Below are 24403 nucleotides of genomic sequence, written 5' to 3' on the forward strand. Positions count from 1 at the left end.
TCAAGCAGCAGCACCATAAGGTTCCAGAACTGACCGTAGAATAGATACTAAAGCTGAAGAACACAAATCATCCAACAAGTTTCAGTGCTTAATGCAGAAAAGAAGATCACATACTTTTGAGTGCAGTGGAAAAGGACATGCAAAAAGAATGTACAAACACATGGCCGATGCAAAAGGTCACAACAGAATTGGTAGTGTCGAGCATTGAAATTTCTCTAAAGGCACTCATCAGCAGTTCCAACAAAAAACAGAAATCATCTTCAACGAAGGATGAACAAAACTACCATGTAGATGAATCAAGAATACCAAACTTCACATAAGAAAGTAATCACTACAATCTAGGGCGGCTACACAATATAATTCTGAAAATGTAACATTCATAGAATCAAATTCCAAGCACCATATCGAATCGAATAAAGGTATGCATGACAAACTACACGCAGTAATATTGAGCTCAAGTTCTAAACAACATTCAAAGCTTCATCAAGATTAATATTCGCAAATATTGAAGAACTGCAGTTCAAAGTAAACTAGTACGGAGTATTATCAAACATTATTGCGCCACAGAAAGCAGAAGGTTATCATACCAAGTGAACAGACAAACCAGAGAAATGCGCCTATCAAAATTGACACTCCTTATCATCAGAATTAGAAAGCACATATAACTTCTCGCAGCAAGAGCGCTTCCATATCAATGTTTCTTTGCAGCATACACATAGCAAGCAACCCCCATGGCAGCAACAGCAGCAACGGTCGATCCTCCAACAACCAGCTTGTCCTTGTGTTTCAAGCCTCCAGTTAATCCCTTATGCCCATCATCCTTTGAAGGATTGAGGCTATCACCATTCCAGATTACTCTTTCCTTCATGCGCAGGCTTGAAATGACCTTATCTTTCTCTTTCAAACTACTATCTAAACTATTGATATGCTCCTCTATTTTTTCAACTTGCTTTGCCAAATCATCATTAATCTTCTCCAGAATCTTGCTCTTTCCCACAACCATTTCCATTTCCTCAATCTTATTCTGCAACTCTCTGATTTCTTGATCCTTATCCTTGCCTGCAAGCCTCAACTCTTTTTCCAGATTTGCCAGTTTCTCCACCTTATCCATTAACATGTTTCTCTCCTTCACAATAGCCTGCAACTGATCACCCTTGGATTTATCCTTCTCCTTTAAATCATCCAATTCTCCTTTCATTTCCGACAACTCAACACAAGTTTCCTGCAAATTGCTCATTGTTGACAAGAAATCATGTTGCAACCTGGTCACTTCACCTTCAAGCTCTGCAGCACGGGATGCCACAGATTGCAATGCATTGATTTCAGATTTGGCTTCCTCAACCTGCCTCCTCAACTCTGTGTTCTCAGTGACCAACGTTTGGGCAGACGCCTTCAACTCTTCAATTTGACTCTTACAGGCCTCATTTTCTTGAATTATTTCACCTTTTTCTTTACCAAGCTCAGCGATCCGTTCGTTGAGTTTAGTAATTTTCAACGAAACCTCATCCCTGGTAATTTCTATAGTACTAGCATCATGAAATTCTCCGTTCTTAAACGATTCATCACCCATTTCGAGTTCCTAAAATCTTTGAAGAAAATCACGGATGTGAGACAATAAATCATTTTGACGAAAATAAAAACGGAGAAAATCAATAGACCTTCCGCAGATCAAAAATGGCCACAGATTATCTATAAATAACCGAAAAGCCTAAGCTAAAGCGAACTTCTGATACTCCTACAACAACTAACTCAATTTCTTTCACATATCTTGACAAGCGAAAGGTGTAAAGAAAATACCCAACAGTTCGAGTAGAATCGCGGCTTACCAGAGGTTCCTCCTACAAATTTCGAAAGCAAACAATTAAAAAACTGTGTAGAGATTCGATTAGCGGCGATGAAATGTGAAATTGCAGAGGCAGAGATGCGTGCTTACCTTGAGTGCGGGCGGGCGGGCGGGCGGGCGAGGTCAAAGCTCCTCCAAAGATGATTGAAATTAGGGTTTGTTGTTTTCCGCTCAGTAGTACAGCACAGTAGACAGTAGTGGAGATGGATATTTCAGTTACCTTTTGACAGGCACCTTTCCTTTATTATAGGGTTTGGTTTGATTGGTTATTGGTTTGTTTTTTTGTTTTTTTTTTTCGGTTATTGGTTATTGGTTGGTTTTATTGTTTTAAGTCGGAAGTTGTATTGGAAATTTATTTATTTAAATGCTTTAAATATTACTAATATATTAAAATAAATATATTTCTGTTTTAATTTAATGTATATAAAAATAATAATAATATTTTATTAAGTAGTTAATATTTATAAAATGATTTTCATATTTTTTTATATAAAAATAAATATTTTTCTTAAATTAACTTATTTTGATATTTATATATAAATTAATTTTATTATAATAAAAAATGGATAGAAACACAAAATTAATAAAAAATAATAAGGAAGTATACTATAATATCATAATTAATATGAATTTTTTCATCTACTACAATTATATTAATATTTTTTTCTTGATAGAGGCCTATTTTATTTATAATAAATAATTTTATTATTTTTATTTTAATAAATAATAATATATTTTGTAACTACTTTTTTGCTTACTTAACTATTTTTTTTATTAACTTTTAAATAAAATTTTCATAATATTTGTACTTTATTTTTTACTTATTTTAATTTAATATTAAAATATTATTATTTTTTAGTTACCCTATTTAACCAAAATCACATCATTTCAATTTTTTTTTTTTTTTTGAATGAAGATAGTATAAATTAACTTTGTAAAAAAAAAAAAAAATTCTGAAAATTTTGAATGTTTTCCGATATAATATTTTGAAAATTATAATATACGTATATAATTTTGAATTTGGATCATAAGTGGTAAAATATATAAATCAAAATAATTATATAATATGATATTTAAATATACAATTAATTTTTAGTATAGTACAAAAAATAAAAAATGACTATTTAATTTGATTTTTTGAGAGAAAAAAATTACTAATAATAAAAATCTTACAAGTTCTCCAACCAAATACAATTTTTTAAATAAAAAAAAAAATATGAAGATTAGTATTAGATTGTCGTGACATTTTGTAAATATATCTTTGATAGAATATTTGTTTAAAAAATATATATATATTACTCTCTTCCTTCCAATAATATTAGCACATTTGAAGCTTTAAGTAAAAAAATAAATATATATATATATCTTATTAAAAGTTTAATATAAATGTAATTGATGATATTTATACAAATTTAAAGTAGAAAAAAAAAATGGTGAATAATGTGTAAATGTAATAGTGATATTTTTTTTGTAAATAAATATTAAATTAGAAACAATAATTAGATATAGATATTTGAACTTTGCTAAAAACAAGTTATTAAGGTGTGTTTGTTTGAAGTTTTGGATTTTGGGTTGGGATTTGAATAGTAAAAATTTTGAATTTGAATAGTTGTATAATGTGATATAAATAAGAATTGATGTGATGATTTAAATGTAAAATTGATTTTTAGTATAATATAAAAAATAAAAAATAAATGTTTGATTTGATGTTTTTGAAGGAAAATTTTTATGAAAATAATAGAAATCCCACAAAATACCTCAAACAAACACACTCTTAATAAATTTAATAGAAAAAAATAGGAAAGTACTTGTGAATGAAAGAGGTATTGTAATAATTAATCATAAAACTTGTAAAAGTAGTAAATTGCTTTATAGAGCACATAATTAGTAAAGGTGGCGCTTTTCTTGTGCTTAGCACGTGGTTAAACTTTATTTACTTTGTTGTCATTTCGAACGAAGAAAAAAAAAAACACACCAAAGATTCTACTTCCTAATAATAATAATAATAATAATAATAATAAGGAAAAAAAAATTAATAATAGTCTCCTTAGAATGTATGAATTATGGTCTTAATATAAAAAATTCATCAATTTTAGTTTAATTATAAATAATTTTAATTAATTTTGGCTTCAGTTTTAAAAAATCAACAAAAATTAGTGACATAAACGTAACAATTTAATTGTATGCAACCGTATATTTTTCTACTTTGATCTAAAATTTTTCCGTTATATTTTTAAAAATATATACATACATGAATATATATCAAATTTAGAATAATTGATATAATTAAAAATTAAATTATACTCGTGTCAGATATAATACATAGAATATTATTGCAATAAAGTAGGTCAGACCAAACTGAATTCATCCAGAAGAATACAGTAAATTATGAATGTTTCAAACAATGGATCACAATAATGATAATGAGACGAGAACAAACAAAGTGAATATATTTGTTCCGTTAGCATTAGCATTATATATATTGAACAAAATATTTAATTAATTACACAAATATATTGTTATATTATGGATATTATTTTTACTATTTACAATCAACATTACATATAGTATTATCGTTATAATATTAGTATACTGAGAATAGTCGCTTATGTTACTATATTGATGGGATCAAATCAGTACGATGCTGATTTGATTCAATTAATAAATATTTATAAAATAAATAGCACATATAATATAATATATATGCTTCATTCGTCTCTTAACAATCTATTTATTTTTTTATTTTGGTCCGTCTCATAACAAAGTATCCATTTTTTTTAAAGTAATTGTACTATCACCTAATACTAATATTTCTAAAACTCCGTGCAAAAAATAAATGAATATATAAATATGAGACGGAGGGAGTATAACATATATGTTAATAGTAAAATATAATTTTGATTTCAGAGCAATATATTCTGATTTTAGCACTATAGTACAGTAAACAAATTATATAAGAGTACAATACAATATACAACTAGCACGATAAATGTTAATACAATATACTCCTTCCGTTCCAGATACCATGTCCACATTGCCGTTTCTGTCCGTCCCACATACCATGTCACTTTCATTTTTTGAAAAATGATTACACATTTTAATCTCATTTCAAATTTTTATATTTTATTTTTTTAATTTTAATTAAACTAATTAGTTATCTTAATCTTAATTTATAATTATTTATATTATAGGATAATTATTTTCACTTATACATTATTAATTATCTACTAATTACACTCCTCCTAAAATACCATGTCTACAGTGTAGCAGACACGGTATCTGGGACGGAGGGAGTATATCATAACATATTATATAATTGTATATAGTACAATATATGTTGATTTCAACACGAAATATAATTCACACAAAATATATTTTATATACCGCAACATATGTTATTTATTTTGTAATGATTTGTTAATTGTTTCAAGTTAAACGTATAACCTGATAATATGTGATGATTTGCTAGTTATTTCAAATTAGTTTGCTAATTTAATCAAAATCAACATGACGCTTATTTGACCAAATAAACATTCTAATAGCTCCGAGAATAACATATTAATCTTTTATAATAAGAATGCACATATAATATTGATAAATGTAGTAGAATAAATTCTCTCTCAATTTCAATCCAAATGACAATTTTATAATAAATTAAAAAATAATATTTCAACCCTATGTCCGGCTCTAAAGGTTTTATTTATCTTTTGCGGTATTTTACTTTAAATTAAAAATATTCTTATATTTGTATAATTTTGTTTTGTACAAATTTCATCAAGACACTAATAGAAACATTTTTGTTAATTTTTCTTTATTTGTATTAAGTTTTGATATAATAATTAATATTTAAATATTAACCTGAAAAAAATAAATGAAACTTAGAATTTTACAAAAATAGTAATATTTTATTCCTTAATAAAAATATATAAAAAAAATTGATTAATTTTGTAATTGTATATGTAATTATACATTTGAATTTATATGAATTTTTTTTTGTAGTTTAATACTAAGTGTAATTAATTTTAAAAAATGAATTATTTTAATAAACTAAATAGTAAAAAAAATACTTTATAAACCACTGCACCCACAACACAATCCACGCGGCCGCCCTATCCCACCTCCCCCCTTCTTCGTTTTTGGTTCCGCCGGTTCGGAACAGGCGAGCCGCCGGTTCAGACCGGCGGTTGGTAACCGGCTGATAAACCTGCCGCCTGCCTGACTGTTCCTATTGGTCGCCTCTGCTTCACCCTACTCCAATTCTCTTCTCTTCTCTTCTCTTCAGTTTCTGCTGCAAAAAAACTGCGCCAGGTCAGGTGTAATGGAGAGGCCGAAGAAGCAAGTGCTTCTTTTCTATTGTGTCGAGGCCGAGGACTTGGCACGAAAGGTTGCTGCTCAGTCAGATTACATTAAACTCCAAACCATCAAGTGGAGGTAAAAATCCATTCCCGAAACCAAACTGATTTTCTGCCTTGAAATGGCTTGCTCTCTTTTGTTTCTCCTTCATACATAGTTACAAACTTCTTTTTTCAGTTTTTGTTTGGTGAGCTTCATCTGTCTTGACTGGTCTGTATACGGATATATCATTTCATTTCATGTTACGGAACGGACAAATTTTGATATGCGTTGCATTTAAGTTTCCGGAGCTGAGGAATTCACCTTCTGAATAGCTTTAGCTGTGAAACCAATTCTTTTAGAACTAAACATCTACTAGAATTGTATCCAGTTGCCGCCAGAAATGCTGCGTATAGTTTGTTGTGTTGAGGTTTTCTGTTGATTTGATTACATTCATGGAATGCAATATAGCGATCGGACCTATAGCTAGCATTTGAGTGGTGCTGATTGCTGCTGCACTCACTGAACCCTAGCAGGAATTTAGGATTTTGTATTCTGGTGCGATTATACATGTCTACCTTGCTTTTTGCATTATCTGCTGTATAGTTCTGGGTTTGGTTTGTGAAAGTGTTGGTAACGCTTGCACTTTCTGTATGCAGGAGTTTTGATGATGGATTTCCAAACCTCTTCATAGAGAAAGCGCATGCTATCAGAGGCCAACATGTTGCCTTTCTAGCATCCTTCAGTTCGACTGCAGTCATTTTTGAACAACTTTCTGTAATCTATGCACTGCCTATGCTATTTGTTGCTTCATTTACGGTTGTCTTGCCTTTCTTTCCAACTGGATCATTTGAAAGAATTGAAGAGGAAGGTGATGTTGCAACTGCATTTACCTTGGCGAGAATGCTGTCTAATACTCCTATATCGAGGGGTGGTCCAACCAGTTTGGTTGTCTATGATATACATGCATTACAGGTTCTTTTTTAGACTGCACTATTCTATATTACTCAATTTTATTTATTTATTTTGGTCTGCGTTCTAAACCCGCCACTTCTCAGTGTATTTTTTAAATATAATATTACTCGATTTTATCATATATTATAACATAAAATTGAGTGTTCTCTCATGTAGATATTGTTTCTGGCTTTGTGTTGTTGCTAACATTTTCAGCGATTAAGTTAATCTTCCAATGATAGTTTTACAAAAGGTGTATTTGGTTTTATGGTTTTTATATATTGCTTTGAAGTCTTCGTAATGGTTACGACTTACAACTATATTAGATTTGTAGAACTTTAGTTATGATTTCTACCAATTTTCCAGTGTGATTCTTCTGTGTTTTTTTAACATTTTCCTGCTAAGAAGTGGCGAAAACAATGGGGACATTTTAGTTAGGGATTTGTAGATATATATGACAAAAGCCTAGTTATCAGTTCTGAGATTGTAGATAGTATGTCATGTATCTTTTGTGTCTTGTCCAATGATGAGTATAAGATAATACACATTTCCTATAGGAGATGATCTATTAAGATACTCTGTTATGACTTGTGTCAAAGCATGCAATTATAAACAAAGTTGTGACCTTGCCTTGTTCATTTTTGTTTTATTAATGTCCTATTTCTTTTTCAATCCTTGCCAAGAAGTCCTTGTATATATGTCATTCAAATGTTCTGAATTCAGTTTATTTATTTATCATCATTAAAACATGTATGTTGTCCAAATCAGTCAATAGATGTGAAAAATGTAGGAGATTGAGAACTATCACCTATGGTGCATGGTATCATGAATTACTAAGGTTGGTCCTTTGGAATATAAAAATCGTCACTACTAATGTTGGCTTTTATAGCAGTGAACATATATGAGTTGTTTTGTTGACATTCCTGTGTTTATCTTTGTGAATGATCTTTCAACTCCTTTGGCATTCATCTTTTGGAATTATGATATTAAAGGGACATGTCTGCACAAGATGGAGCACTAGGTAATGTTTGTTTGCAACTGTTCATTGCTTACAGGAAAGATTTTATTTCAGTGATACTGTCTTACCTCTTTTTGAGACTGGGATCCCACTTCTACAGCAACGGCTTCAACTTCTAAAATCGGATAAGGTGAGAGGATGTAGTTATATGATCAACTGGAACTGTTATTCTTAATGATTAAAATATATTATTATATATTACAGCTATTGAACTTTATTATTTATTGTGATTTCATGTTTAGATAATATCTGTATATTTATAATTCTTCACATATGTGCACCTATATAAATTTAACAGAGGCAATGTATTGTACTGATGTTTGGAGATATAGTGGAATGAGTGATATACAAGTATATGATTTTTTGATACATGGACCAGTTGTTTTTGAACATTGAACATGTTCTAAATGGAAGATTTGGGACAGCAGTGTTCTGCGTAATGTTAAATGGGCAAAAAATATCTATTCAAATCACATGTCGAGTTTTTAGTTATAGAATATATCAATTTCAAATTTAGCTTTTTCTTATCTGCTCTGGTGGTAATAGTTGAGCATTTTGCTACAGGTAATAGTTGCCTTTCCTGATGATGGAGCTTGGAAAAGATTCCACAAACTACTGGACAACTTTCCCATGGTTTGTGTACATTGACAACAATTTTCTTTGTTGCTGCTTCGTGTTTATCATCCTGGGCATTTGTGTCTTGTTATTTTTCCTTAGGTCATCTGCAACAAGGTTCGTGAAGGAGACAAAAGAATTGTTAGGATAAAGGAGGGTGAACCAGCTGGCTGTCATGTTGTCATTGTTGATGACTTGGTGCAATCTGGCGGCACTTTAATTGAATGTCAGGTCTTTCCTGTTTCCTTCTACTTATAATTTTACACAATGTTGGTTGTGTGCTTGTCATTGAAGAGGCCACCAAAAACTTCTAATTTTCTTTTCATTGTTCTTGCTTTATGCTGTTATTATGACGTTATATGTACACGGATAGATTAACATACTAATAGAATTGATAAGGAATTGGGATTACAATTATTGAATTGTAGATAGCTGGGCAATAATTTGTACACACCTAGTCTAATTTGTTTCCCTGTGGTGTCTAGAAAGTTTTGGCAGCTCATGGTGCAAAAAAAGTTAGTGCCTATGTAACCCATGGTGTGTTCCCGAAGAAATCATGGGAGCGATTTGTCCACAAGAGTAAAGGTACGTTTTGGTGATATTTGGTCATTTTGTCTGTTATTCTGCCGGTTGCATCTCTGTTGATCATCACAATGTCATTTGTTGCAGAGGAACACGAGAACGCATTCACCCATTTTTGGATCACGGATTCTTGCCCTGCAACGGTGAGTGCCATAGCCAACATAGCTCCTTTTGAGGTGCTGAGTCTTGCTGCATCCATAGCTGATGCTCTCCAAATCTGATAATTCGTCACGAATGAATAATAACAACTGATGCGAATCTGAAATCGTACTCTGTTTTAGACTGGGAACCCATTCGGTATTTTGATCCTTGTCGTCGTTGGGATTCTTCATCACCTCCCATTCATCCATGGTATTGGTTTTTGAATGGTTTATGGTCATAAATGGAAGTATCTTTGGTCCATTGCATCATTATTGCTGCAGCATATTCTGAACAACAATTTGGGAGAGCAGCCTCAAAGCACATTTATTCTTTCAGAGAATCAGTTCCTTGTGCCCACCATCTATGTCTAAAAAATATGACAGGTAATTACTCGACTACAAATAGTAATAATTCATATACATTATTACACACACATAATGTATGATTATGACGCAACAATCCACAATTCACAACAAATGAATTATCAATCAGAAGATGCAAACAACAGAAATCAAGCATGGCAAGATAATAGATAGATTGAATGTCATCCAAATTCATCATAAATCCGGGCAATCCGACGGCAAACAAGGTCAGAATGATCCACAGACACATCTGTTCATAGAGCCTACTGTACATTTCTTAAGTAGTACCGACAGTCTGTCTGTCTGTCTGTCTTGTCTATACATAAATCCGGCCCTCACCGAGCACTGAAAACTACTATACATTTGGCATTGCAGGCAAAAGAGCCTGGAAGAAAACTCAGGACAAAACATATCAGCAGATCCTTAGCTTTGTTCTCTGTTCCTCTTGATGCGACGACAATATGACGCGCATATAATGGCAACCCTCATTAGACCGACCCGACCCCCTTCTCCACCAGAGCTACGACGTTCCCATCACAAAAAGCAGACATCGCCAGGCACAAGTGCATTAAATATATATATATATATATATATAGATAGGTAATCCAGGATTACTATCAACACCGACAATTATACGCAAGACAAACTATACAAAAGTTAGCATATACTCGCTTCCCTTCAAAGCTTATTAAGATTCACCGAGAGCACAGTTAGCTTCTCATAGCTTCTCATCCAGATCACCCTTTGGGCTGTCCAGAGAGTCGCCTGCATAAGATCCATCCGCCTGACGTATAAACACATTCAGATTGCCAGATGGGACATGGTCCTGTGTTGTGAAAGATAGATTAGCTCATTAAATGTCAAGAAGACGAATTATATAAATGATTGATAACGAAGCACATAGACGACTTTCTAAGTATGACGAAACCAGAGTAAAAATAAAAACAATAATAAATAAGAAAATAAGCACAAAGTGGCTTCAAGTTGGAAGACACCCAAAAAATGGAAAATACTTTGCCAACTCTCTTTGTAAAAATAATTACATTAGCAACTTTGTCATAGTTTTAACATAAAAGGGTCATTAGTGATGTTAACAAATTTTCTAGCAGAGAACTCGGTATGCACAAACAGTGACAAAACATACCAGATCACCAATCTCTTGCCCCTCAGATTGGAAAACAATTGGCCGGCATCGCTTGTCTTCATTCATTAAACTCGAATTTTGAAAATGCGAGATAAGAGCAGTCTTTCCCTGGATTCTTGCATAGGCCAAGGAAGCAACTTTTTCACTGTTGAACTTCTCCCATTTCTTCCCATTAAATGCCTTCAAAGACAAAACAACTAATCAGATGGACAATTCTATAATGTGTACATTGAAGAGGAAGAATATCAATCCTATCATGCAAAAGGGTGCATAATTTAATGAATTCGCATTGGACTGCAACCAGTGAACGAGACAAATACCTCATAGAAAGTGATGATGTGGGCAGGGGACACCATATTGATGAACGCATACCCAACATTGCATTTATTCTGGAAACAAATGAAAAGACACAGAAGTTGAGTTCTTCCTTTACCACAAATGTAAAAAAAATAATAATATATAAACTTTCCATTCAAACAAACAATTACCTTAAAATCTATGGGCAAATAAAGAAAATCATATGTACCCTTGTGCGTCTCATCAATAGCTGCAAGCAGCATTTTCGATGTGTACCTTCATAAATTGAAAGAAATATAATTACATAAAGATAAATTAGAGTATAAACTACAAAAATTAAGTGACCCTTTCTTACTTGTTGGGAATGTTTTTTATCATCAAAGTGGTCCTGATATCTTCGCCGTTGACAATTTTTTCCAGATCAAGCTGATACTGCTTCTTGTTGTCCACCTGGCTTCCACCATCAGTCCTCCTACTTCGACTTCGATCTATTAGTCCATCTCCCATGATGCCAAAAGAACCATTCCCAAAATACATAGGACCATTTCTCGACATTGGCATCATTCGAGAATTAGGGGAACCACTTTCAGTGAAGTTTCCAGCAAAAGCAACACCCATTTTCAGAGCCCCAGGGCGACCCATATTCACAGCGAGGTTTCCATTATTGGGCCCATAATTTGAAACTCCAAATGTTGCCTGGTTTTTATAGGATGATGATTCCACTGATTCAGGGAAAAAGCCGAAATGCCGTTCCAGTTGAATACCAGATGGAGCAGATCCCACATGATGATGATGCGGACCAAGAAAAGTGCCATGCTGACTGTTGTATGGAAAGCCAATACCCTGTCCTCGGGATGCATATGGAAGCCCTTTCAATGATGACGACCATGAAGGAGAATTGATGTTTTCTGAGTGAATAGTCGGGCTTCCCCAGAGAAATTGAGGACCAGAAAGAGTTCCAACACTAGATGCCTTTGAATCACTAAATGCAGCATGTCCAGGACTTGAACTTAACTTCGATGAATCTGTGGCAGAAAAATGTTTCTGGTAGGCGGCCGCATGCACTGCATTGTCTGTGTTCACAGGACTTATTCTTGCAGTATCTTTTCCGATTGGTGCAATCTTTACAGGACTTGATGCATGAGAAGGGAGAATAGAAGCCAAGCCAGGCACATGATTGCTTCCTACAGGGCTGAGCTGTCCTAAAGTAGGCGCCTGACTATAACCATGCAGGTAATTCTGGTCAACCGGGCTGCCATAACTTGGCCAGCTACCTGCATATACACAGCACCTGCTTAAGTGCATACACAAGGTGTGGATTGAAGATTGAAAAAATCAACAAGACATTGTTAAAGGTGCACCGTCAATTAGGATGCCAGGAGGGGAGTTCCCTATGGGTGATCCAATTTGCTGGCGAAAAGTTCGAGCTTCATCTTGCTCCTGCTCTTGAGTAAGTTGCAGCATTAAACTGTGGAGGGAAAACTTGTGTTAAAATTTTATATTCTAACAATTGATTGCTATATTTAAACGTTCAACCTCAGCATACTTTAAGTAACAGCTGAACCTTGAAATGAATTAACTTTCATAGCTGTTTATGCGAAACTCAAATTCCATTCAGTTTCGCAATACAGAATAAAAATTTATAGTGATATATTGATGCATATGCCAACAGACTATTACATTTAAATTATGCAACCATTGTCGCAAGATTACATAACATCAAATCTACAAGAATCACCTCACAATGAATCAACATAATGTAAATTTGAGATATGTTAGAACTTCCAGAGATAGAACAAACGAATAGTAAGATATCCAAATCTAGCCACCTTACTGTGAAGAAAATATTCAAGCAAATTAACAGAACTCATCCCATGTCATTATATAATTTTTTTATAAAGGAAAAGGATGTGCAGCATGCGGCATTCTTTGAAACTATAGACACGGAAAACAAGTTAACAAGACAAGCGCTAAGAAGAACCAAAGATGTCGCAAGTGCTTTGCACATGCCCATGAATAAACATGAAAAATACAGAACAGAATAAGCATTAACCAGCACCAAGGCCACATCTAAAACCTTCATTTCAGGGAAGTGCGAGATAGTTTTTGCTACAACAGTACCAACAATACTGTCACAGTCAGAAAATGAGATTTTGGAAAAAAGAAAACCAAAAAACAGCAACCCTAAAGCAAGAAATTATGCATTTACCTCCGGCGTGCTCCACCAGGCCGACTGGGCTCAAGCTTTATGCGTTTCCCACCTATGTCACTTCTATTTAAAGCCTTAAGTGCTGCCTCAGCTGCTCTAACATCATAAAACTCGATGAACTTATGGTGCCTTTTGTGGGGTGTTTCTCTTATCTATACAATACAAAATACAACCTCAGTTCAGTAACAAAGGCAGATAAACTGGCAGGAAGAAAAATGAGATATTATACATAGAACACAGGCATGAAATGAAATCTCTACCTCCTTAACTTCCCCATAAGCTCCAAATATTTGGCGAAGTTCATCATTCGATACAGAAGATTCTAAGTTAAACACTACCAAGGTTCCTTGGTTAATGTCTTTTTCAGATGGGTTGTCCTGAATTTGGAGAGAAGCAATAGTTATAACAAGTGATCTATAAATCGAATGTATAAAGAGTTCCAAGAGCTCAAAACCTTTGGAATCGAAAAATGAATATCAAGCTTTCTTCTTCTCAAGGGCTTATTCTGTAATGCACGCATTGCAGTTCGAGCAGCCCGGATGTCATAGTATGATATCATCACAAATCCCCTGTGCTTGCATGCAGTGTACAGAGTTCGGATATCTCCATATTGCTATCACAAGGGACGAGAAAAATGAGGGTATTGCCAGATAACTACAGAATTCATAAATTGTGTTGGGTGGAGAAAGCACTATGTGACATTATTGAAAATTTCTGCTAAACTGCTTGTTCTTTCATTAGCTATTTATTTAATTCCCATATAAAATATTCTTAGTTTCTTATGAAATCCTATGCTAAAGTGTAAAGTGAAAGTTGAGAGATGCACACCATATGTCAAACCAATGAACAATTATACATAGTTTCAATTAATGAACATCAATCTTGTCAAAATACCTCAAAGAGGGACCGAAGTTCAGAGTCCTCCACATTGCTGTTAATGTTTCGAACAAATAAAGTCCTTGACGGGTGCTCTCCATACGGGTGTTCACCACTGATAGCTCCAGCACCATTTACGAAGCCATAATGAGAAATGCTGCCACTACCAATACCGTCAGACAAACCCAGCCTTGATACACCATTGACAAGATTCTCTTGATCCAGTTCAATTTCCATGCCCCCTCCACTTCCAAAAATATCGTCATCCAAATCCTCAAGTTGGGTAGGCAAACCACTAAGATCAAAGTCATCCATAAGCCCTGCTAAAAGTTCATCTTCATCGCCAGGAAGAAAGTTCCCTATTGCACCTTGCTCTGTAGAATCATGCGGATCCATTACATCACCAGCAATGCGCAGCCGATCAAGGCTAGGAAAACCATCATCACGTAATTGGCCACTTTGATCAGATTCACTAAAATTTACTGCAATTAAAGAAGAAAGCAGACCCAGTTTTCAAATCATTCTAAAATAAAAGAGCCGTAATGATAAAATCTGAAGATCAATCACTTGTACACACATTTCACATGTGAAAGGACTGGCAGTGAAGTCGAAAACAGGCTAGCATCAGAAGATGAACGATGTGCATTAGTCCCACCAGGAAGTCCCCATACAGTTTTCTCTTTTCCAACAGTACCCGTAAAAAGGGTTTTATTATGCCCTAAAAATGCAGAAGCAAAATAATTTGTTGAAACACACTATACAAGAATTGAACTCCACAAATAATCGGATACAACAACACATCTCTCAACCAACCAGAATTGAAACTTTCTGATGACGGCTCCATTCAAATTGCTTCCTGCCAAAACAGCCCCAACCGAAAGTAGTTATGTAAGTATGAGTAAAGAGGTCCATAAAGAAAGGATCAATAAAGTTTGGATAATGTCAAAAAGTATATGGCTGGGTTAGAATGTGAAATCACCAAGAATCTGGTTTACAAAATCATATTTAATATGATCAATTCCACAAATAACAACCAATGGAAAAAGGCAAGAATGTCAAACAGCCCAATAACCAATTCCAGTGATATGCAAAAACAGACTGAAAGAAGATACACAATAATTTGGGCATTAGCAAAGAAAGAAATGCAGTATATAGAAACGAAATTGACAACCATACAGATATGCAAAAGAGCTCAAGCAGAAAACATAAACATTAATTGTAATTCCTTTACCCCACAGAGATATACATAAAATTAAGCAACTATGTCATCAAAACATACAAAGAAAGCATCATATAGAAAAAGATCCAAAATTGCCATGCAAAAACCTAAATTAGAAAATATTTCTGATTATAAAACATTGATCGGTCGGAGAGACCACAATCAACTGTGGGTGCGACTAACTCAATTAGGGCAAATCAATTTCGGGTCAACACCTACATCAAAATCCAAAATTTTATCCAAGAAACTAAAATCCACAAACTTCCGAACCAAAACCACAAAACCTAATCGATATTCAAATACTCAGTACACCACCGCGTGCACAAATTGAACAAAACCCTAATAGGAGATCACATCTGCAGTGACACACACAATCAAAAAAAATTATCACAAGATTTACCCAACAACCACATCAATCGAAGCTTCAACCGTCCTAGAGCCCGAAAGGCACAGGGAATAACACAACACAGTCAAAGGCCCACCTCAATTACAGAGCGACGCAAAACGCATAAAGGACAAAATCCCCTCCCCCCCCCCCAAAAAAAAAACCCACCGACAGAGAAATCGGTACGCCGAAACCAAAACAGTACCTCAAGAGTGAGATAACCACAACCAGTAACCGCCAGAAAAAAGGATGTCAGGCAAAAAACATAAAGGCGGATAAAAAACACAGGAAGAAGGATTGATATGAAAAAACAAAACTATAATAATAATATCTTCCAGATGAAGGGAAATAAGAGAGAGAGAGGGGGGCAGAGAGAGAGAGAGAGAGAGAGAGGGAGAGGTCAATCAGGAAACGAATTGAATACACAACTTACAAAATAAATCAAGAAATCAGTTCCGTAGAAGCAGAGGAATTGTTTTCTTCTACTCTTTCACTTCCTTCTCTCCCGCCGGGACACCAGTGAAATGAAATACGCTTCTGGGAAACCCAAAAAAATCATTTCTTTTTTGCCAATTGATAATCAACGCTCCAAAGAGAGAGAGAAAGAGAGAGAGAGAGGAGACCCACAAAGCAAAATGGTCCAAAGGGGAAAGAGTGCAGAATGATTTTTTTCGAATTTTTTAGTACATAGTGCACAATCATTGGAGCTTTCTCTCTCTAATATATATATATATATATATTAAACTTTGTCTTGGCATATGAATACATAAATACTGTATATCTACATTATTAATATGTATATATATTAATTATATATATGTACATAATTATCTTCCATTATCGTATTGAATATTCACACAAAGAAGAAGAGAATTCATTATTGGACTTCTTTTGTGGTCAAAAATCTTTATTGCCAAATTATGAAATTTATTATTTATCTTTTCACGCTTTTAATTTAATTATTCCTGTCCGATATAAATGATATAGTTGAATCAAACAAGCAATAGATTTTTGTAAATGAATGTTGTAAATGAATAGTAGTACTACTATTTAAATTTTCCTTTAGTCAACTTTGCTATGGAAGTATTTTAGGAAAAAATGCTAAAAAAATATAATTCCCGTATACTTAATTATTAATTTTATTATTTATTTATTTTGATGGCAAAATATATATTAATTATTTACAAAAATCGTTGCCAGATGGGGGATATAAATGACATTTTTTCAAACGTATAAAATATATTTTGTCAACTAGATGAACAAAGGACAAACCTGATATTTGAATATAAGTATTTTTTTTTTCAATTTTTATGAAGATTTATACTCTTTTCCTTCCAAAAAAAAAATTATATAATGTTGGTTGGATAAATAAAATATATATTAAAATGAGATTGATGATAAATAAAATAAGAATATTATAATTTATTAATAAATTAATAATTTTTTTAATATTCTACTTTATTTTTATATTAAATTATTAATATTTTTTATTTCTGTATTCGAATACTTAGCATAATTAGCTCAAATTGAGGAAGTAAAAATTTTCATTGAATTGTATTGATTTATATTTTTATTTGTTTTCTATTACCTAATAATTATATTGTTATTCTGAAATATATTTTCTTATATATAAAATATCATAATTAATAACTATTTTATTGGAAAATTTGGTAAACTATTTTTTTTATTCTTGTAACTGGACCTCTATCATTTTAGTATCGTAAATGGAGTTTGTCGCAAACTAGTCCCATAAGTGAAAATCTTTTGTTGTTTTAGTCCTCCGACGCCGGAGACGCCAGTGTGGCTCGCCGGAGGTGACGTGTCCGCCAGGTCGACGACACCTGGCGGGACACGTGAATTTTTTATTTTTTATTTTTCATTTTTCTAAATTTTTTTTAAAAATTATTTTTAATTTATTTTAAATTTTATTTATATTTTTTATTTGATCAAATTAAAAAAAAAAATTATAAAATGAAAAAAAAATAAAAATCCACGTGTCGCTAGGTGTAGCTGACTTGGCGGACACGTTACCTCCGGTGAGCCATGCGGGCATCTCCGGCGCCGAAGGACTAAAACAGTGAAAATTTTTCACTTATGTGACTAATTTGCGAGATGCTCCATTTACGAGACTAAAATGATAAAAGAGTCCAATTACGGAACTTAAAAAAAAGTTTACCCAAATTAAAAATAACCAACGTAAACATCTGCGTGATGTTCAATATACAGACCAGTGTTGCATTTATTTGTAATTTTATTTTGTTCCTTATTTTTCTTAAAAAAAAAAATTAAATGAATTTGTCGATACTGTATTTAAGTGTACTGTTAAGATAGTGATGTAGGCTTTTTAGTATGGATGTTGGAAAATGTGAAAAGAATATATTATGTGATATAAAGTTGGAAAAATTAATATTACGTCCTTTATTTAATTCTTTTTTTTTTTCATTTTCTTTATTTAAAAAAAAATGAATTGAATTGCAAAATAGTAAAATATAATTTGTTAAATAAATTTTGAAAAAAAAGAAGGGTAGGTTTGTTGACGTAGTTTTGGATTTAAATTTTGAATTAAAAAATTTAAAAATTTGAATGCAAAATTAAATTATAGTATAATATAATAAATTAAAAATTAGTATTTAATTTGATATTAAAAAAAATTAAAAATAGTAAAATAAAAGCCAAAACTTTATAAACAAAGAGACCAATGTTGCAAAGATAAATAATACTAGTAGTTATTCTTTAAAATAGATTTATTCTTTTTATTGATCGAAATGTCAAACGACATCGTTTCGATATTGAACCAGTAGGATGAATCACGATATATTTTCGGACTGATATTAGATTGTTGTAATGGATCAAACAATTAACAAACACAATAGACAAAAAAATCTCATAAAATGATAAACAAAAATGCAAAAATACTTGATTAAGAACAAAAATAAATATAAATAATTCAAACTCAAGAAAATTCTCAAAAATGTTCCATATATAAAAGAAAATTGAATTATGTTCATCTGCTATTCCCTGTTCATCCGTTTCCTCTTTCCTTTTAATCAATTTTATTTATTTTATTATTAAATTATTCAAAACTCTTTTATTAACACATTATTCAACTAAACCATTATCCTATCCTTGCACACATTTTTTTTTTTTTTTTTAACTTTCGGCCTCTATTTTCCTACTTCTTAGTCATTCGATGGATCATTATTCCAAATGCGACCACTAAATTCTTCCTCTCTATTTGGCCCACAAAATTTTACCTACAAAATTTTAGGAGATATAATAATGCCTCTCAAATATATATATATATATGCAATGAGACGATACGATTAACAAATTTTATTTTTGGAATAAAATTTTTAAAATGAAACGAATATATTGTTCTAACTCAACCCACTACGTGGAGAAGATATGAAAAAATTCAATGTCTTTGACAATACTCCAACAAAAATTCCAATAGGCCTCAGTGTATACTTAAACAAGAAATGAAAAAGATTTTGTAGCTCAAAAAGAGTATGCCAAAATAATTTAAAGTCTAGTGTACTTAACGAAATGTAAAAGACCTCACTTAGCTTTTCTAGTAAACAAGCTTAGTCATTACACGAGCAATACCAATCACAAATATTGGAAATCGTTAATGAGAGTCTTAATTTATCTTAAGTTCACAATCGATTTCAACAAATACTATGCAAAATATTCTCCAATGTTTGAATGATAGTGTGATGCCAATTGGATATTCAATACAAATGGCTTGTTGTCTACAAGCAAACGTATTTACCATTGAAAATGGAGTTATTTTATGGAAGTCTACAAAACAAACGTGCATTTCACAGTCCACGATGACATTAGAATTCATCGCTTCAAATAAAACTGATGAAAAAGCCAAATGACTTAAAAACTTTTTAGATATCATTTCATACTAGACTAAATCAGTATCTCCAATAATAATTCACTATAATAACCAAGTTGCAATAGATAGGGTTGAGAACATGATTTACAATGATAAATTCTGACATATCCGACGTGGACATAATAAGGTAAAACGTTTGATCGCAAATGAGATTTTGACTATTGACTATGTGAAGTTAGTAGGAAACCTAGTGGATCCCTAACCAAAATGTTATATCATGATTAAATGTAAAAATTGCTAAAGAGATTGAGCTTGAAATCCACATGATATAGATGATTACAGTGGTAACTTAGCCAAATGACTTGTCAATCTCCAACTTTGGTTCAATGAGAAAAATAAGTTGTAAAAATTTAGCACAAACATTCAATCACCATTCCCTGAAATTCAACGAGTGTAAAAAGGTGCAAAAGTAGTGAGATTAAGTAATTGACTCTTATGATAGAGATAAATACTTTTAGAAATGATTACCTATATAAACGTGAAGTGAGGGTTGCTTCAAATGAAACAACTATGAATCAAAAAATGTAATCATGATCGAAACGAATCAAAATGTGAGAAAATAAAGTTGAGATAGTGACATGTCAATATTATTGACAAAATGCACGTTAAGATGAGATAGTTCAATGCTTCGTATCAACGAGGCCACTAGTGCATATAATAATATTGATTGTGGGAGATTTAAAGTCACAAGTTAGCTATTATGATACTTCAATGTCTATCTGAAATTGAGTTACATATATCCTAATTATGCGTATTTCTACTCATATAAAAGGATTGTTGAGTGATAACTTGATTGAGGAGATTAGGGATTTAGATAGATTAAAATGGTTTTGATCTTGGTTTATGGCAAATGAGCAGATATAGAGTTAAGGAAAATTGATGTTGTTGTAGGCCCAAAAATATTGTATCATAATTGATTTTATATTCTTCACATTGGTGAATTTTCAGGTCGAACACAAGAATTTTAAATGATGAAATTTAAAACAAAAATAATACTTACTGAGTTTGGCTGATCGGAAAAACAATAAATTAGCTCGTTGGCAAGCGAGGCAAAAGCTGTAAAAGACAGAAATATAAAGGAAACAGTAAAGATGAGCGGACAGTGGTTGTAAGTGAAGTGATGGCTTGTGAGTGGTGAGTGTAATGAGAATAACGGTGAGTAGAAAGGTAGAGATGGCTGGTGAGCGATATATATATATATGATGACTTGCGAACGGCAACTGATGGTGATAATGAAAGTGTGAGCGCTGACATGTCACCGGGGAGGATGTGCAGAGATGTTTGTGTGTGATTTGCGCGTTATTTAATGATTAGATTTTCATTGATGAAATGAGCGGATGATGTAGGTGAATTAGCGAAATATATATATTACAAAGTGATAATAGAAATATGTGTGATCATATTTGTTCATTTAACTCAAATTCTTGACTAGTTGGTACTTGACTTTAAAATATTTACAACAATAATTCAATGACACCCAAATTCAGAACATTATAAGCAAAAAAAAGTTACTATCATTAGTCATTTCTGAGACTCGATAGGCAAATGCCTTTGTCCAATTAATCATTCTAAAATCTATTTCATTAATGATTTTACCTTTCTGATACATCTCTTTAATCAAAACTAAATTCAGAGTAGTAATTAAACATGTCGACAATGCTCTTGCTTACTTAACAACTATGAACTACCTAAAATCTGTTAATGAACATGATGCGAAATTAGACTTAGATAATCAATTCTTTTAAAGAACTTCCACAACTTGTCTAGATTTAAGAATTAAACAATCAAATATAAACATGAATTTGGGGATGAAAATGCAGATGGAAAAATCATGATTCCATTAATAACTACGAAAAGAAGTAAATCTACATTATAAAAACATTAAAAGAAAGCAATAAATCTGCCTACGAAAGCATTAATTGGGCGGTTAAGGAAAAAGAGAATCTCTACTCCTCCGACCTTCACTAACGAAGAGAACTCTCTTACAGGATTGGAGCTCTCGAAAATTGAATAGAGTAAAAACAATATGAACACTGGAATGTAGTGTATTTTACAAATAAAATCTGGCCTTATTTATAGATTTTCTGGATCGGCAGTTGACAACAGTTGGAAACGGTCGAAGGCTGTTGCAACTGCTGGGCAGTTAGGCTGCTGGACAGTTGATCGGTTAGAGCTGTCCTAACTCTTAATTTGCTCGCTTGACTGGTTTGGTTTAGCTGCGGCACAAATCTTCCTACCTTGGCTGGCTTGGCCTAACTTGGCTGAAGGGCATCGACACAACTCAACTGGTGTTATCGTCATTGGCCATTATATGAATGGCTATTCGATGGGAGATCAACACTTAGATAAATTTTGGGTAGCTTCAGGATCTCGCTTATCAACGGTGAACGTCTGGCTGTTGGCTTGGGCGCAAGCAGAAAGAGCATTGCTTGCTACAACTGGGTGCGTCATTGCTTGTCTTCCATACTTAGTCAATTTTTGGGCTAAAACATCGTTTGAAAAGGTTAAAAACATCAATAATCTCCACAAACGGACTTTGGATTATATCACATGAAATAATTCAATAAGATATAACATAAATTAGATATTGTATTGGTTTTCACATAAAAATTCAGAAAATATATAGTTAAAATAATCGATGAAATTTAATTTATAGAAAAATAAAATTTAAAATTCTTCGAAATTAATTATTTAGTAAGTAGAAATGCATTGAGTTTGATAAAATAATTAATTAATGTAAAGTCAATTAGTTGGACTTGATAATTTAGGCTAATTACATGTGACTTGAGCTAATGAGGTATAATTAACTAATAGTTGAGGAGTTACAGTGGGTATAATTAACTAATAGTTGAGGAGTTACAGTGGTTAAATGCATTGTTAGAAGATGTGTTTAAATATTAATTTATATAATAAATGTGATAAGAAGTATGAGTCACACATGTACAAAATTTTATTATTTATAATAATGAGAAAATGTTAAAAATATGGCACGCGCAACCTGAGAGACTTCTTAGGGTCACCCATTTTCAAATTACTCTTATTTAGTAGGATTTTTGAAAAAAATGTGCACATTGTTGATATAAGTAGTAGGATAAATACGTTTAACTTTAGAGTTTTTTTAATAGGGCTTTCGATAAAGAATATGTATGTTGTTGAAATGAGTAGTTTATTCAATCTATTTAACCTCTGGTCAATTTCGAATAACCTAATACAATTCATCACACACAGGAGTTGACCATACAAGGACCCAATTCGAGGGTATCGCAGTTCATCGATATAATTTTGAAAAGAACATCAAAACTTTCTGTTGCAGTTCCATAATGATATTAATTCGATATCTTTCATTCACATATACCATAAATAAAGTTAAATAATAAATTAATAGAAAACAACCACATAGTTGCATTAATATAAAACTAGAGAGATCTTTATAAAACTAGAGAGAGATCTTTATAAAATATGATAAGTAAATCAACCTAATAATATTCAATCATAAAACTAGAGAGAGATCTTTATAAAATGTACAATTCATTGCATAAACAATAGACAAATTTTTCTACTTAAAGCTATAATAATTTGTTCTAGAAAAGAAAAACACTGCATTCTCGCACATATATTTAGAGCATAAGAGAAAGAAAAAAAAAATATATATATATATATATATATATATTCATCAAAAGATATGATGAGAATGATTGCTAGGAATTAAAGGGGAATGAAGAAGAAAGGTGTAGGCCTCACCGAAGTGCATGGCCAATGGGTAGAAAAATGATTAAAGGGGAATGAAGAAGAAAGGTCTAGGCCTCACCGAAGTGCATGGCCAATGGGTAGAAAAATGATATATGAACTCATGAGGGAAGAGTAATAGAAATTAAATAAATATAAAATAAAATAAAATAAAATTGAGAGTTTATTTGTTAAATATCCCACGTAGGGTTTAATGTTGTGATTTCCAAACTTATAAGGGGTGAAGAGCTATTTATTTACAACCAATTGATTTTAAGTTGGAACTTCAAACTCTCGTCTTTGATTAAAAATTTATAATTATATTTGAGACCAACGAAAAGAATGGACAAACAGAAAAAAAAAAAAAATGATTGACATACAACTCATTTTTATTTAATATATTAATTTAAAATGTATATTTTTTTAGTTACATCTTATCTCTTAGGTTAATTAGTGCATCGGGAGTACTATGGGTATGTTTTGTAAAATAAATAATAATTTTTTAATGTAAAATATAAAAAAATTATAAAAAAATATAAAAGTAATAAACTGTGTTATTATTATTATTATGATTGTTATTATTATTATTTTTTGATAAAATATGTTGATTTGAAAAATATATATATATATATATATACATCCTATATTTAAAAACTTTTATTACTCCATTATTAAAAAAAAAAAAAAATAGAAAAGTACACAAAAATAAACCGACTGCTGTCTACAGTTGTAGCGGTACAGTATTACGCGGTGCCCATATACACACACGATATAAATTACAAACGCATTTCAGAAT

The 24403-nt window shown here is 32.1% G+C and overlaps 3 protein-coding genes across 6 annotated transcripts; 1 reads left to right on the plus strand and 2 right to left on the minus strand.

The window, feature by feature from the left end:
- Positions 1 to 382: 382 nt before the first annotated feature.
- LOC127247757 (peroxisomal and mitochondrial division factor 2) lies at positions 383 to 2036 on the minus strand. 2 transcript variants are annotated; one of them, XM_051269757.1, is made up of 3 exons: positions 1934 to 2036; positions 1798 to 1838; positions 383 to 1586 (listed from the first exon to the last, which is right to left on the minus strand). In XM_051269757.1, exon 3 carries the CDS (start codon positions 1568 to 1570, stop codon positions 692 to 694), a length of 879 nt encoding a protein of 292 aa, XP_051125714.1. In that variant the 5' UTR covers positions 1571 to 1586; positions 1798 to 1838; positions 1934 to 2036; the 3' UTR covers positions 383 to 691. The 2 variants fall into 2 exon arrangements, with proteins under 2 accessions (XP_051125714.1, XP_051125715.1); XM_051269758.1 differs by lacking the exon at positions 1934 to 2036 and having other exon boundaries at positions 1827 to 1903.
- A 3910-nt stretch (positions 2037 to 5946) lies between these two features.
- On the plus strand, positions 5947 to 9751 carry LOC127247759 (ribose-phosphate pyrophosphokinase 4). The gene is made up of 7 exons (XM_051269762.1): positions 5947 to 6274; positions 6835 to 7150; positions 8185 to 8277; positions 8712 to 8780; positions 8865 to 8993; positions 9248 to 9347; positions 9432 to 9751. The coding sequence occupies exons 1-7, from the start codon at positions 6162 to 6164 to the stop codon at positions 9563 to 9565; spliced, it is 954 nt and encodes a 317-aa protein (XP_051125719.1). The 5' UTR covers positions 5947 to 6161; the 3' UTR covers positions 9566 to 9751.
- Positions 9752 to 9996: 245 nt separating this feature from the next.
- Positions 9997 to 16668, minus strand: LOC127247758 (protein MEI2-like 2). 3 transcript variants are annotated; one of them, XM_051269759.1, is made up of 13 exons: positions 16411 to 16668; positions 15187 to 15229; positions 14951 to 15091; positions 14392 to 14855; positions 13952 to 14110; positions 13758 to 13874; positions 13498 to 13649; positions 12650 to 12756; positions 11644 to 12562; positions 11480 to 11564; positions 11312 to 11380; positions 10992 to 11171; positions 9997 to 10673 (listed from the first exon to the last, which is right to left on the minus strand). In XM_051269759.1, the coding sequence occupies exons 2-13, from the start codon at positions 15215 to 15217 to the stop codon at positions 10566 to 10568; spliced, it is 2532 nt and encodes an 843-aa protein (XP_051125716.1). In that variant the 5' UTR covers positions 15218 to 15229; positions 16411 to 16668; the 3' UTR covers positions 9997 to 10565. The 3 variants fall into 3 exon arrangements, with proteins under 3 accessions (XP_051125716.1, XP_051125717.1, XP_051125718.1); XM_051269760.1 differs by lacking the exon at positions 16411 to 16668 and adding an exon at positions 16183 to 16375; XM_051269761.1 differs by lacking the exon at positions 16411 to 16668 and adding an exon at positions 15993 to 16097.
- Between the last annotated feature and the right edge of the window lie 7735 nt (positions 16669 to 24403).

Source organism: Andrographis paniculata, unplaced genomic scaffold (genome assembly GCF_009805555.1).
Source record: "Andrographis paniculata isolate CXL003 unplaced genomic scaffold, ASM980555v1 Contig32END, whole genome shotgun sequence".
NCBI lineage: Eukaryota > Viridiplantae > Streptophyta > Magnoliopsida > Lamiales > Acanthaceae > Andrographis > Andrographis paniculata.

What these genes read in the sequence shown, in the direction of transcription:
- LOC127247757 (XM_051269757.1), bottom strand. Translation starts at nt 1,570, where the DNA reads ATGGGTGATGAATCGTTTAAGAACGGAGAATTTCATGATGCTAGTACT.
- LOC127247759 (XM_051269762.1), top strand. Translation starts at nt 6,162, where the DNA reads ATGGAGAGGCCGAAGAAGCAAGTGCTTCTTTTCTATTGTGTCGAGGCC. An exon ending in AACTTCTAAAATCGGATAAG is followed by an intron (nt 8,278 to 8,711) that starts GTGAGAGGATGT and finishes ATTTTGCTACAG; the next exon opens with GTAATAGTTGCCTTTCCTGA. An exon ending in GCACTTTAATTGAATGTCAG is followed by an intron (nt 8,994 to 9,247) that starts GTCTTTCCTGTT and finishes TGTGGTGTCTAG; the next exon opens with AAAGTTTTGGCAGCTCATGG.
- LOC127247758 (XM_051269759.1), bottom strand. Translation starts at nt 15,217, where the DNA reads ATGGAGCCGTCATCAGAAAGTTTCAATTCTG. An exon ending in ACATCATCACTTTCTATGAG is followed by an intron (nt 11,172 to 11,311) that starts GTATTTGTCTCG and finishes TTGTCTTTGAAG; the next exon opens with GCATTTAATGGGAAGAAATG. An exon ending in GGCAAGAGATTGGTGATCTG is followed by an intron (nt 10,674 to 10,991) that starts GTATGTTTTGTC and finishes TTCACAACACAG; the next exon opens with GACCATGTCCCATCTGGCAA.